This window comes from Chinchilla lanigera, unplaced genomic scaffold (assembly GCF_000276665.1).
Source record: "Chinchilla lanigera isolate Chin_1 unplaced genomic scaffold, ChiLan1.0 scaffold00028, whole genome shotgun sequence".
NCBI lineage: Eukaryota > Metazoa > Chordata > Mammalia > Rodentia > Chinchillidae > Chinchilla > Chinchilla lanigera.
Window position 1 is genome coordinate 8,551,904 of NW_004955429.1, and position 15,284 is coordinate 8,567,187.

The 15,284-nt window shown below is 38.4% G+C and overlaps 1 protein-coding gene across 1 annotated transcript in view; it reads right to left on the reverse strand.

Annotated features, from left to right (window-relative positions):
- Nucleotides 1-15,024, reverse strand: part of Plxdc2 (plexin domain containing 2) — a 425,675-nt gene extending 410,651 nt beyond the window's left edge. Inside the window, exon 1 of the mRNA XM_005386938.2 lies at nt 14,814-15,024. Coding sequence (XP_005386995.1) covers nt 14,814-14,925 — 112 coding nt within the window. The 5' untranslated portion in view covers nt 14,926-15,024. The remainder of the gene's footprint in view (nt 1-14,813) is intronic.
- Nucleotides 15,025-15,284: the final 260 nt, after the last annotated feature.

Consider the following 15,284-nt stretch of genomic DNA (forward strand, 5'->3'; position numbering starts at 1 on the left):
CATCATCAAGAGAGTTGTCATCCCTAGATGAGGCTGATGTATCCCTAGAAGCAAGTATATGGATAAAGTCAAAGTATTCACATTCTTCTTCCACAGTAGATGACAGAGCAGAATTCTGTTTTTAACTCTCAGCCCAGGCCAAGAAAAAGAAACAGAATTTCAAGGGAAATACTGTTCCCTGATTTGCCCTATTTTTTTTTTTTTGTTCCAGGTTACTGTTTTCTTCAACATACCACTTCCATCTCCCTTATTTTTCTACAGAAACCTGACCAAACCTTCAAAGAACAGAAATATTTCACAGCTGCTATTCTGAGTAAATAGGTCATTTCATTCCCATGTGACAGATAACACATATTTTTGCCTAAGTTTATAAAGTAAGAAAATGGCAGGGCCAAGATTTTCAACAAGTCTATTTGGCCTCAAAATCATCTTTTTGGCAACTAGAAGGCAGTCATGCTGCCCTTCCTAAGAGCCTTTCCCACCATCCACATTGCTAGCAGACCTGCCCCCATACCTTCCAGGTCTCGCAGGCCACATCCCAGGCACCGGTGCATGGTTCATTCCTTGCGCTAGACTTGTGCAGCTGCAGCTTTCTGCACGACATTCAGTTATAAGCATGCCTGTCTTCCTTGTTCATCACATTGCTTAAGCATAGACACTGCTTCCTTTTAAATTTAAATCTCACCCACTACAATATGAAATTAAATCGGCTTAATAGAAACACCTTCCAACTGAAATTATCTGGCTGGAGGAAAAGGTTAACCAACAGGAAATTTAAGCAAATTGAACTTTAGGAAGAGCTACAAATCGTAGCATGGAAATGTCATGTTTTGAGCATAGATCATATATAAATCTGTAACATACGGAAGTCTTCACCTATCCATGATGAATATGAGATAAATGCTTAGGTTTCTAGGTGAGTCAGTTTTCTGTCCCTATACCAAATGCTTGAGATAATTACCTAAGAAGAAGGCTTATTTGGGCTCACGATTGTTGAGGTTCTGCCTATGATGGGGCAGACCCATTGCTTGTAGGTCTCTGGTGGGGGCAGGGAATGCAATGGTGGGAAGTGCAGACAAAACAAAACCACTGTGCACATGGCCTCACGGAGTATGAAGAGGGAACAGTAGCTAGGGTCTTGCTATCCCCTTTGCAGAGTCCCCCCAATGACCCAAAGACTTCTTGCGAGTCACTTCACTGTTCAAGGTTCCATTAACTCCTGAAAGTAGTGGTCTGGGACCATGCCTATATAATACATGGTCTTTTGGTGGAACCTTAAGATCCAGACTACAGCAGCTTCCCATTAACTTACAGTAGTCTATTTCACTTTTAATAGGCACGTCAACTTATTCCTTCATTCTTTTTTTTAAAAAAATATTGATTATTTGTTGAATAAATGAGTAAATACATGAACAAGTCAATGCATTTATTAAAAAGAAAACGGGCCTTTGTGGGCTTTTATTCAACAAATTGACAGTCTCTGCATTGAGAAGATATGATGTACTAGATGTTAGGTCTGAGGTTTAATTATATGAGAATTTAAAATGCTTATTAATCTGGAAAATCCCAATCAATAGTATTGAATAAATAAAGTACATAAGCATTGGTTATAGAGCAGATGTTGTTTGTTAGATTTTGTTTTTGGCTTTTACTTTGTGGACAGATCAATGGAACATCAAAAATGATGTTGTTATCATTCATTAAATTTGAAACATTCTCCATTATGTTCTAATATATGGAAGGTTTATGCCCACAGTGAAACATAAAATGATGATAAGAATGCAAGACCAAATAAACCCAGACACCAAATTAAACACAAAGTTTTAAGAAATAAGACTCAAGTAAGAGAATTTAATATATCAAGTGAGAAGGGGATATAAAAATTACATTTAAAAACCAAGAGAATAAAATCTGTTACATTCACCACTTTTGATTTGTCTTGTGAATATCACTTGATATTTGACATTTGAGTTTATTTTAATGTGTCAGATTACATTCTGACAAATTTACACAGAAAAATTATTTTATTTTTTAAAGACTTGTTTTGTGGCTTGAAACATAATCTCTCTTGGAAAATGTTCCATGTGAGCTTTAGAAGAATTTCGATTCTGCTGGTGTTGAACTGTGTTCTGTTGATGTCTCTGAGTTCCCATTGATTTATAGTATTGTTCAAGTGTTCAGTTTCCTTACTGACCTTCTGTCTGGTGGTTTTATTCATCACTAAAATTGGAATATTTAAAATCTGTTTACTGTAAAAAAGAAAATTATTTTATAAAAGTAAATGAAACAGACCTGATTTCTATGGTCACAGTGCTTGTAATGTAGTGGACAGAAAAGTCTGAAGTCTTTTCTGTGGTGGACAGAAATGTCTGAATCAAATAATTGTACAAATAGCAATATAATTAAAACACTGATGGAAGACTGTTTTAATGGTAAGCAATAAATCCCAACTTAAAATTGGAATTTTCTGATATATCCTATTAGGACATCCATGGATATCTACGGAGGGATTTAGATTTCTATCTTCCAATACAGAATTTCTTGAAGTAAAAACAAAACAAACAAACAACAATAACAAAACAGACCTTCTCTCCTTCAGAATATTCATATGACATTCAAGGAAGGGCTAATTATGCTAACAAAGCCCAGAACAAAGGGAGATAATGTGTGGACACCTCTGGGACACACGTTGAGCTCTGGGGAAGTATGGCGGTACCATAAGACACCCAAGAAAGCAATCTAGAGTCAGGGAGAGGACATTCCGACCCGCTGACAGGCTGCTGTCACAGGAAGAGGTGCAGAGGCACAGAGCAGATAAAATATCAGATGTTCACAGCACACACTTACTGTGTAAGACAAGAAGAACTCTGAGGAATGCTTCAAGAAAAATAAAGATAACAACAAGGGTCTGAAAGAATGTGTTTCTAGAATAACAAAAACAGAGTGTTGCATGAAAGATTGACGCAGGCCAAAACTGATAAAACTAGTGACTGGATCATATTAAAGACCTTGAAAAGAGTTTACCCACACCACTGGGTGCAATACTAAGAGATCGTTTAGACTCCCTTCATGAAAGAAGAAATGTTTAATAATGCCCGATACTCTACATCTTAAAAATCTCTTAAATATCTACTGTTACAGAATATTTCCCAGTTTATATCTTTCACTTTGAGATACTTGCAAAGCTGGTTATACAAATATCATGCCTCAATCTCTATGTCATTCATATATTCATATGTCCTTTTAAACTGTGATTTTTTTCCAAAGAAGAAAATCAACCAATTTTAATGTTTCATCAGACGATTCAAAGACATGGGGTTATAAATCATTACAGAAGATTAAAATCTTTCATTCTAGGGTCTTTGAAGTGCTATTCCAAATTGCAAAGCTCAGAAATTTAAAACTACTCTTGATAAGACTGGTTATAAAGTATCCCTTTCTCTGTTTTTCCTGGCTTAGTATATGACAGGATCCTTTTTAAGCCATCCGTTAATTCTCAGTTCTTCACCAAAACATATGGCAATGTCTCCTGCTCTGTGATCATCCAACATCTGGCTTGTCTTATAGAAAGAAGGCATCAAAACTTTAACTGAGTGATCTGGACAAATGTACTACCATTATGCAAGCAGAACACTAACCAGATTCTTTCATTCAACACATTTTCAAAGGAGGCTTTCTGTCCTTGGAGCCAGTGAGGCAATCGGGGTCAGTCCCTTATGGTCTCTAACCTCTAGCAGTTTCCAGCCAAGTGCAGGCACAAGTAATTATGTCACTGATGATCTGTGATATGATAAAGATGTAGCGAGTGCATTTTGGTGAGGGACCTACCTCGATATTGGTGCTTAGGGAGAAACACTAAGGTTTACTGTACCAAAACTTAAGTCTAAGCTAAGCTTTGGAGAATAAACAGCCAAAACAAGGACAAGAGAACTGAGGTGTCAGCATGTGCAGAATTTTAGAGGGCAGACGGGGCAAGAAACCCGGGGACAAAAAAGTAATGGATTTGGATGTGGAGAAGAAAAACAGACCACATTATGGGGTGCAAGAGCAACAGGGAGACACAAAAGCACTTTCAACCAAGGAGTGTCACCATCAGAAGAGTATTTTACAAAGAATTTTTGAGTTCTGGAATGGAGACTGGATACCAGCAAAACAATTTTGAAGTCAAGGAAGGAAAGTACTGACATAAATGAGGCCAGTAAGGGTAGTTGAAGTGAGGACAGAGGGAAGTCACTGAGTGTCAAACACCAGTGTTTGTTTTAAAAAAACAAAAGAGAGATAGAGAGAGAGACAGAAAGAAAGAGAGAATGAAAGAAAGAAAGAGGAAAGAAGGAAGGAAGGAAGGAAGGAAGGAAGGAAGGAAGGAAGGAAGGAAGGAAGGAAGAAAAAAGAGAAAGAAGGAAGGAAGAAAGAAAGAAAGAAAGAAAGAAAGAAAGAAAGAAAGGAAGGAAGGAAGGAAGGAAGGAAGGAAGAAAGAAAGAAAGAAAGAAAGAAAGAGAGAGAGAGAGAAAGAAAGAGAGAAAGAGAGAAAGAAAGAAAGAAAGAGAGAAAGAAAGAAAGAGAAAGAGATCAGCTCCTTATTGGCTGTGCCTATTTAACAAATGTCTCTTCTAAAAACCGTTTGACAAAACTAAGATTACACAAATCTGGCTTCCTGTGTCGAGCTGTTTTCCAGTGCCCAGACAATGAGACTCTCATCAGCAGAATGACTTTGAATCATGCTTGTTTTTAAAAATATCTGAAATGAAAAACAGATGTTAAAATGATAATGGAGGCTAAACAACAAAGAAATAAAACAGGCTGCTCAGCTTGTCCATTGACTCCTGATTAAAAAACACTCAGATCGCCACTCCTAAGTTCAGAGCAATAGCCAAGTCATAAACTGTGCTGATAATAGAGGTGAAATTCAAACCTCTAATTGTAAATGCTTGTCATTTACATAAAAGAATACATTCTGCTAGCATTAGAATGGTAGTAATGTGTCAAGTTATCCTCATAAATCTCCCATGGAATTGAAATTAATTAGCTAATAAGTAAACATGAAAGAAAACCCTAAATCCAGGAGAGTTATTCTTTTCACTAGTGCTGTTTCTTTCTTTTTTAAATAATACTTTTTATTTTAAAGAGAATAAAAAATAACAAAATACAACAACATAGACAAAAACAAAACAGAGCAAAAACAATAAAAATGATACAGAGTTTCAAAACAAATGACAGCAATTAACAATGGTTGTTATATTATACTGTTATCTTCAACAAAGTTGCTCAGATTACCAGATGCAAGTATGCCAGATTGATCAAACCACTGCAGAAAATAAAAAACAATTTAGAAAAGCATTGGAAAGGATGCAGAGTTTCACTAGACAAATGGGAGGAATTCACCAATGGTTGTTATATTGCATATTGTTGTCTTCAAATTAGTTGTTCAGATTACCAGATTTAAGCATGAAAAATTGGTCCAAAAAATTTAAGCATTAACTGTTCCTTTCAATAAACCATTAGACATCAACAATACAATTAACCCAGCTGTTCTTCTATATATATGCATACATATTTTTCCCTTCTTTCTTTTTCTTCTATCGTTCATCCCAGTTATTTCTTCTTTTGAGCAATTTCTTTCCCTTTCATATTATCTATTGTACATTTTGGGTTTTATTCAGTCTTTCATGTTCTTACACTAGGGAGACAATACGATGTTTCCACATGTGTGTCCGATTTATTTCACTTGTGACTATGGTGCCTAGTTGCATCCATTTACCTAAAAAGTCTCAAGTTTATCTTTTTTATAGCTGAGTAATACTCCATTGTATAAAAATACCACATCTTTTTTATCCATTCCTCAGCTGATGGGCATTTGGGTTGTTTTCAAGATTTAGCTATGACAAATTGTGCTGCTATAAACATGGGTGTACATATATCACTGTGGTATGATATTTTTAATTCTTCTTGGAAAATACCCAGCTGGGATAAGTGGGACCTCTAATCCTAGTTTTGTGAGGAACCTCCACACCAATTTACACAGTGTTTTCACCAACCTACCCTCCCACCAACAGTGGGGAAGGGTTCTTTTTTTCCCTACAACCTTTCCAGCAGTTGTTATTGGTTGATATCTTGATGATAGCCCTTCTTTCTGGGGTGAGATGGAATCTCGGTGTTTTAATTTGCATCTCTTGAGTGACCAATGATGTTGAACATTTTTTCATGTATTTATCTGCCATTAGTATTTTTTTGCCAGAGAAGTGTGTAATCATCTCAGACACCCATTTTCAGATTGGGTCTTTGAATTTGGGGAGTCTGATTTTTTAAATTCTATATATGTTCTAGATGGAAGTCCTTTGTTTGAGGAAGAATTTCACCAGTGCTGTTTCTTAAGAGGCAGAAAACTTTTGGTTTGGACTCTGAGTCTAGAGATAGGTTGCTACCAGGGATACTAAAATTCTTCATGTACTATTTCCCTGGAGCTTATCTCTTCTTCGCGGTGGCTCCTAAGAAGACAGAAATGGACACTCCTTCCCTCCGATGAACTGTTCATTGTAGCAAACTTATGATTCCCCTCCATGTTTCTAAGAACTACGGTACATGTTGAGTTTGATGACGTGACCAGGATGCAGCACTGGTCTATAATCTGGGCCATCATTTCAAATGGTCACTGCCAAATAGTCACTATGAACATTTTGTTCAGAAGTGCTGTGGTACTTATGCTATTAGATGTTGTAGGAAAGAAATGACATCATTACCCAATTATTTAGACAATGAATTCTTTACAAAATGACCCAAAGATTTAGTATGATTTCAATCAAAGCCTCAGAAGAAGCATTTGCCCCCATTAGATACAAAGACTCATAACATTATAGTAAGTATGACTGTGTGATATTAGTATAAGGATAATTACGGGCACCCTCTTTATTTTTGAAGCTTAATGTCCAAACAGGACTTACTGCAGTCATTATCTTTTATAGTACAAGATTCACAAGACTAGGAGCCATGAATACGGGCCTAACGGTGAGCTGATTAACTTCTGTCCAAGTGCAGGAAGGGACATAATGAAGGACAACAGATGAAACTTTCACAGCAGCATTAATTACTCATTGATAGAAGACTGCATAAATCACCAGTGGGAAAATTAGAAACAACAAAATCACACGGAATTGCCAAAAATGAGCAGAAGTGATGTGCCCAACCCAGTCTCAGCTGAAGTCGTTTCATAATATATTCATTGTATCTTGCCATATTGACACATGTGAGCACACTATTCTGATACAGCAAATGTGTTTCCTCAGACTTAATGTAAGGTGAAAAGCATTCATAAATTCATTTAATTTTACATAAATAAGCAATTCTAAAACTACCATATTTTAAAATGCAAGTTATGAACATAAAAGGTACAAATACACACTATGCAGGACATATAGTATCTTAGGATGTTAAACTACTACAGAATTTAAAAGCAAAAAAATTGAGCAATATCTCTGTCATATAGTAAGAATGCTTTCAAAGTACAATAGGATATGGATTTTTTAACGTTATAATTCAACTTTATTTTCAGAGGGCACACAGGATTTTCTGAAAGGTGGTAAAGTATTCTTCAAGCTTTTCTTATATGACAAAAGATATATCCTATTTATAATCCCAACAGGAATCAAGAAACGAATATACAAAAATACAGCCAATAAGTGTCCTAGTTCAATTTTTTTAATTTTTGAAATTAGCAAATTAAAGAGCTAACTTACGAAAACATTCATAGGTATGTGTCCCTAAGATCTAGACAAATATTAAATAGAATTAAAACAGTTATGTAATTATTTTAGAAGATATAAACCTTCAAAAATTATGTATCTATTTTACACTTTGGCTAACTATACACACGAAGCAATGGACTAGCCAAATAATTAAGCAGTTGACTTAGTTTTTGGATCAAAAGTTCAGGACAGTATTTCTTAAATACTAGGAACTCAGATGCATTTAAAACATGACTGAGTATACTGACCGTCATTCTGCATACTGTTTCCTAGGAAGATTTTGCTATGTAGATTAAGTTCATGTGATTTGTGTGTAGACTTTTCTTAATGTGTAGAAAGAAAGAGATATCAGAGGAAAGGGGGCAGAGACAGCCAAAAGAAATCAAATGAAATATTGGACTTGTGCCCAGCTTTGTCTACGGAAAGTTCAAGGGGCCAATACATGAACAAAATACACCAAATAAATAAGCAGTTTCACTAGGTTGGGGGTAGTTTCAATCTTGGAGAAAATTAAAAATATGAAAAATGGATTCAGCATGAGCTGTATACAAATTACACCTAAAAGACTGTTTCACATCTTGAAAATCATTATTATTGGTGAATTTCATATGCTAGCACAATAAATTGTGCCTGTCTTATTACCTTTATAGAGAAATAAATAATTGTGGTTAGCTTCAGGACTAAAAAAGAAAAAAGCTTGGGAGATCCTACAAATAACACAAACACTCACAAAAGCACAGTTACTACTACCAAAAACACACCACTGCATAGTGAGTGTTCCATATTCTAACCAGAGAACACATTCCCTATTCTAGCCAGAACACATTACCCTAATCTACATAACCCAGGGGGGTGTCCCTACCAATCATCATACTTTAAAGAAGTATATCCGCATTATTGAGGCACTTCCTATCACTCAATCCTCCAAGGAATATGTGCAAATTTTACTTTTAAATATTTAGAATCTTCTGCAGTTTACCCACAGGGCAAATTCTTAATATTCTCTCAATATGCTCAAAGCCTCAATGGACTGCACACCTTATCTACAGGATGAGACCTTGAGTAATATGGATTCTAAAGAAAATGTTCCATTAATGCATGAAAAATAACAGATGGAGAGGAACTAAGTGGTAAGATTTCAGAAAAAGTAAATGGAAGGCAGTTTGTATCTTTGTCTTTGTGATTCTCTCCTGACAAAAATCACAAACTGCCCTCTATTATCACTGAAATAGAAACAGCAACTCCAGCCTATCCTAGCTTAGCGGGGCTAAGAAGTATTAATGCTTAGATCTGTTTGCATGGCCTCTGGAAGGAGGGATTCAAATCTGGATTTCATGTAAGTCACACAGTGTCTAACCCCTGTCCAGATCTGCAGTCTTTAACAGACCATGCTAATTCCGGCAGGACCTCAACAAGACCTCCAGTTCTCTTTAAATATACAAATCTAACTATCAGTCCATATGTTCCCTGCTTTCTAATGAGAGATAGAAAAAAAATTTTAAAAACCCTAAGAACAAATACAAAATGAATCTTCTCATTTTAAACACAAAGTAAAAAGTTTTATGCTTTCATTTTTTTTTCTTAGCTAGTATTGTTAATTTGGTCAGTCAGCAAATGACATGATAAAGAGGAAGAGAACTGCCTTAAGAAAGGCATCATTACATAGTTTGTCATTCTATAGCAACTTCCTTGGCTGAACAGGATCATTGTGTGGGAGAAAGTGAAATAAAGCATCCTGTGTGACTCTCTGCGAAGAAAGACCTCTCAGAATGGAGTACTCTACAGAAAATAAAAGCTTTGTACAAAAACTGTAGTCGAAATGAAGGCAAAAGCATAGAATTTGTCAGATTAAGAGAAATCTGAAGCGTAATCTATGAACATATAACCATATTATGCAACTGTATTTTTAACTTATTTTCCACTTCTAAAACATATATGTGATAAAGATTTTACATGAGAAAAAGTAGTGTCTTAGTCCATTCGCTGTTGCTATAACAGAATACATACACCAAGCAGAAAAAAAGAAGAGGAAATTAGTTTATGTCGCTCATGGTTCTGATGGGTAGTGGTCCAAGAGCAGAAAGCCAGCATCTGTCTGGCTTCTGATGAGGACCTGGGAGGCATCATAGCACAGCTGAAAAACACGAAAGTAAAGAGAAGAAACAGAACATATTACATGGCCTCACTTTATAACCACCCACTGTTGTAGTAACTGATCCAGTCCTAGGACAACTGCAGAACTACGTCACTCTTCCCAATGACCTAACTTACTCTAAAATGCTCCACAATTTCTCAACACTATTACATGAAGAAACAAATGTCAACATGAGCTTTTGCAAGGACAAATCATCTTCAAAGATGGTATGTAGGAAAGAGATAAGATGAAGACACAGGTTAGGAAGTATACAAAATGTAAGTCAGGAGGCTCATGTACCCATTGGAGGTGGGTCACACATTGGGCTCTTTGCTCTCAAAGTACCAACTATTAAAATGTGAGAAATCATAATGTCTAGAGGACACAATTGGATCGTTCAACAGGATGAACTGTAGCTATCGAAACACAAGAGCTCTCTCCTTATCTCTCTGGTTTCTTCATGGCTTTTGACATATTCTATTGCATAGTATCCACATCCACTTCCCCATAACAGCTGCCATCACAAGTTTTATGAGGTGAAGATTTGTACGTGTGTGCATGTATCTGTGTGTGTGTGTGTGTGTGTGTATGTGTGTGTGTGCTTTCGGAAATGCTGGAGATTACACTGGGGGTCTCACACATGCTAGGGAAGCGTTCATCCACTGAGGTAATCCACCTACACATACTAAGTTTTTAAAGTATCATTCAAAGGGGCTGGGGATTTAGCTCAGCGGCAAAAGAGCCTGACTGGCAAGCGCAAGGTCATGAGTTCGGTTCCCGGTACCAGAGAAAAAAAAAAAAAAAAGTATCATTCAAGATAACAGAATGGCCTGAGGAATAAGCACAGTTCAGTTCAAAAGCAATTTCACAAAGAATCACAACTATTTAATAATTTTCATCTCCACTGAAAAATAGAACAGGACCACATAAATATAGGTATATGAATGTGGAAGTAATGTCTATGTAAATGTAAATGTGTGTATGTTATAATTTAAAATATTAAATTAAGGACAAAAAGAACAGTCATGCATGCAATAACTAGCAAGGGGAATGCATGCAGCCACTAGAAAGAGTGACAGAATAAGCTTTTTGAAAACGTTACCTACTAATAGTAAGTTTCAAGTAAGAAACCAAACCAGAAGCATTAGGTCAATTTGATAAACATCTGGATCCTATTCTCTAGCTCTCAATTACATCCCATGAAGATAATTTCAATACTTATTTTTATGTTATTGATGAGAAACTTTATAAAGAACTATTAAAAAGGGGAGAGGGGTGTCTACCAAGGTAGTATTTAAATCAATAATTCAATTTGAACTATAGTGCTATTCAGTTTTATTCAGCTCAACTTTTTATTGCATGCATATATGGTAGGATACCATAGGAAATTCAGAAATGATAGATCATAGTCCCTGACTTTAGGGTTTGTGAAGTTCCCTAACAGATTTTAATAAGATGCAAAATGGAAGAAAATAGAAGTCCTCCATATTGGAGTTGGGCAAATGCATTAAACAAGGCACTGAGACAGTATTTCCTCCTGTGTGGGTATCACTGGAGATGGACCTGTGAGAAAGAGTGGAAGATGGGTGGATGGAGGTGGCATTAGAGAAGGAGGAGAAACGGTAAGAAGGTAGGAACACAGGGTACACATGAAAGGGACATTGATGACAAAGTGAGACAATATTAAAGTATTTGAGGACATAGGGTCATCATGCTAAGGACAATGAGGGAAGAGACTGTTTTCATGAAGTAGGGAAGCAGCTGAAGACTTTAGATCTTATAATAATGTTTGAGGACCAAAGCATCCCTCTCTAAAAACATACTATTTCTTTCATAGGCTACACTGTTTAGAAAAAAAAAAATGGAGTAAAACTAATTTTAAAGCACATATTTTCTATATCCCTGCATGGGGGAAATATTTGATTGTTATCGAGAAAAAACCTAGTTGGAGCATGTTAATCTTGCTTTACTCAGATTTAAACTCAAGCACCTCCTTCCTAATGAGAAATAATAAGGCCTATTACTGAAAATCAAATATAACAAAATAGGCACATTTTTCTGATTATAATAATTCTAAACCTCCATGCAGTCAGTGATAAACAAAAAACCTTATCCTTGTTCTAAACGTTCTAGAGCACAGTCCAGTTTCAGTGCAAACTTTCTTAAATCTGAGCTACAACTTGTGTTTATTCTCTAAAGAGAAATGATCCTATGTTTCATATTTTAAATTCATGTATGCAGGCATAGGTTATCAAGGGATACAAATAATTAATCGGCCATTTTCCAATAATCTGACCCATTCTTGTTTGATAAGATTACTCACTTGAATTAATCCACTAATACAATGAAGTATTTTGCTCTAGGTATACACACACACACACACAGGAACATTCCACTAATGAGAGAATCTTAACAAGGCCACTCCCATAATGAACTCTACAGTCAGTAATATTTCAAACTAAACTGTTTAGCCCAGTGAAAGCAGAAAATAAGAAAAAAGAAAATCCAACCAGAGAAAGAACAGCTAAAGTAAGTATAAAGAATACGCTGAACAAAAACTACTTGACTCTAGAAATATTAGAAAGAGGAAAACGAGAAGAAATTAGCAGTTTCGCTGCCCTCTGCTGGCAGTAAGACCAACTACAGCATATACTAACGCAGTGCATAATAAATGTCCCTGTTATGAAATCAGATTTTTTTTTTCCTGTGCCAAAATGTCTGTAATAAAATTCCTGGTTGCTGGATGCCAAATTTCAAGACAGTTGGGCTCTTTGTCCCGGTATTGAACTTTTACATAGACTATTTTACTATGAAAAATATATTTTTTCATCTTGGTATACTTTATATCTTAATAGTCGAACCATCAAATTCCAAGATTATTTCATAAGACTACATGTAGATTGATGCCCAAGAAAGACGCTAAGTCAGCTTATAGCAATGTCTCCAAGAAACTGCCAAGACATTTAAAACCACTCATTTTTCACTAAATCCTGTAAATATATTGGTCCTAAGAGCAGCATTCCACCAGAAATAGTGAATTAGTTGAAAGGACTGGTACGTTTATGTTGACAACCTAAGCATTTTATATTCCTCAAAGCAAAAGATTTTAATTACTGGTCAATCTTAGGGTGGAATGAATTTCACCAATATGAGAACTTGGAACACCGACTTATCCTATGTGTATATGTCTTTTTATTGAATCCTCAGTAGGATTATTAATGAGAAAAGTTCAGGGGAAAATGGGTATTTGCTGACTTGTCCTTTGTTTTTTAGTAAAAATGCATTATTTCTTCCCAGTTCCAAAGAAGTTCTAAAATGCAAACAATGTGGTTTGCATTTTGGCACACGTCCCCCTTCTAACCTCCTGTGTGAAACTGCTTTCTTCAGGCATTTATCTAGTCCAGAATATGCCCAGAGAAAGTGTTGCTGCCCCTTTTTAAATAATGCAGTTTCCTGGAAAAGTAACAGTATTATTGTTGTTTTCAACCAAAGAAATGTATCAGATAAATAAACCATAGAGAAGCAAAGACTACCCAGGTCCATCAATGCAAAACAAGTACAGGTAACACACAACAGCATCCCGGAAATTTGCATTTTATTTTCAGATCTCCAAGTGTCATTATACCTGCCACCCCTCCTGCAAGAACACCAACACACACATCCCTCGGATCGTAAACAGAAGCACAGAGAAAATGTTGGTGCTTTCTGTATAAAAATTCATATTAGGGACACACATGGTGCTTAGACTCATTCTTGGATCTCAGCTTGATAAAATTTTATTCAAAGATTTCCTCCAAGACTCGCCCTCACCTGGCATCTCAGGTGTCCTCCCTAGCTTTCCAGCCGTGACTCATGTTTGACAACAGGGGACACATGTATGCTTTCTGAGGAATCATTTACCATCGCCTCTCCCCTCAAAGTAAATACACACACACACACACACACACACACACACACACACACACACCCCCAAGCAAAACAAAACCAAACTGCTTATCCTGACCAGGAAGTCTGTTTCTTTTTTCTTTTCCTCCCAAGTGTCTTTTGCTCATTTCACCTCTTCTTGAAGTCTACAGGAGTTTACACATCTCTCCCAAGATCTCTGTTTCTTTACTTTTATCATTGAAGGACACAGATGGGGAGCGGGTTTCCAGCTCGCTTTGGCCAGTGTCCGGGCTCCTCGCCCTGGAGTGCGGTTCCCTCCACTACATGCACCTGGCTAGGAGTGGTCGCCAGGGCAGGAGGTGTTGCCACTGGCAGGATGGGGAGACCAGCACTCCTTGCGGGGACAACGTCAGAGCAACCCGGCGCGTCCAGGCCTGTCTGAGAAGCTGACGGGCGGGGGACAATGGGGCCAGGGGTTGATCTCCAGAGGCGCGCCCGCCCCCACCTTTCCCATCTTGTCCCCACCTCTGAACCCGGCCTCTTTCAGCGCTGGCGCGCAGCAGCCCTGGCAGCCAGAGGCAGCTAGTGGGCTTCTCGCGGGGGAGGGACGACTGGCTGCAGGGAATTTTCTCCTGCTAAGGGGAGATATGTAAGCCCTGGCTGTCGCTACATCCCCACCCACCCCCGTGCGCACCCGCTCAGTGTGTGGGAGCCCCAGGGAAAGCGGCCGGAAGAGTCAGCCCGGGCTAGAGCTCCAGAGTGAGGTACCCACAGCAGTCTGCTCTCACACTGGAGCCTGCTCTGGGCTTCTTGGAGGAGCAGTATTACCTCCTGCTGTCCAGGTGAAGCAAGCCGAAAGCCTCAAGAAAACCCCTAATTCCTCACGTCTTTCTCTTGTCAGCTCTCTTCTCGCCATTTAGAAGCTCAAGTTTACCTGAGAAGAGCTGCAATAACTTCGCCAAGGGCACACAGAAGAGGTGGGGAGGAGTGAGACGGAGGGAGGGCAGACGGGTCTTCCGCGGCGCACAGAACCGGCAAGCCCGAGTGCATCTTACCTTTGACTCGGTTTCCAGGCTTCCCTTCGGCGAACTGAAAGCCGTCGGTTAAAAAGTGACAAAGTAACACAACTCCTGCAGCGGCCAGGTCGGCCCTCGGAAACCTCGCCATGCCTCTGCCTCGACCTCCCTCCTGCGTCCTGCCAATCCTTCCCCGGCGTCCCGGGCGCACGGTGCGGCTGGGGGAGACGTAGCCGAGCCCTGCGGAAATATCTCGGTGGGCTCCGGAGGCCTTAAATGTCGCTTGGACTTCACGCCCAAGGGCAGCGAGCAGGGAGGGCGAGGGCAGCGCACAGCTCTCCGGACCTTGGGGTCTCTCTGCAACTTACCACCCTCGCAGCCCTCCCCCGGCACAGAGCAGATGCCAGGAGGAAAAGCCACTCGCATCCAGGGCTCGCAAACTCCCGGGCAGCACCCGAGCAGGAGCAGCGCCACCCGGGGGCCCGCAGACGGCGACTTCCGAGTCCCCGC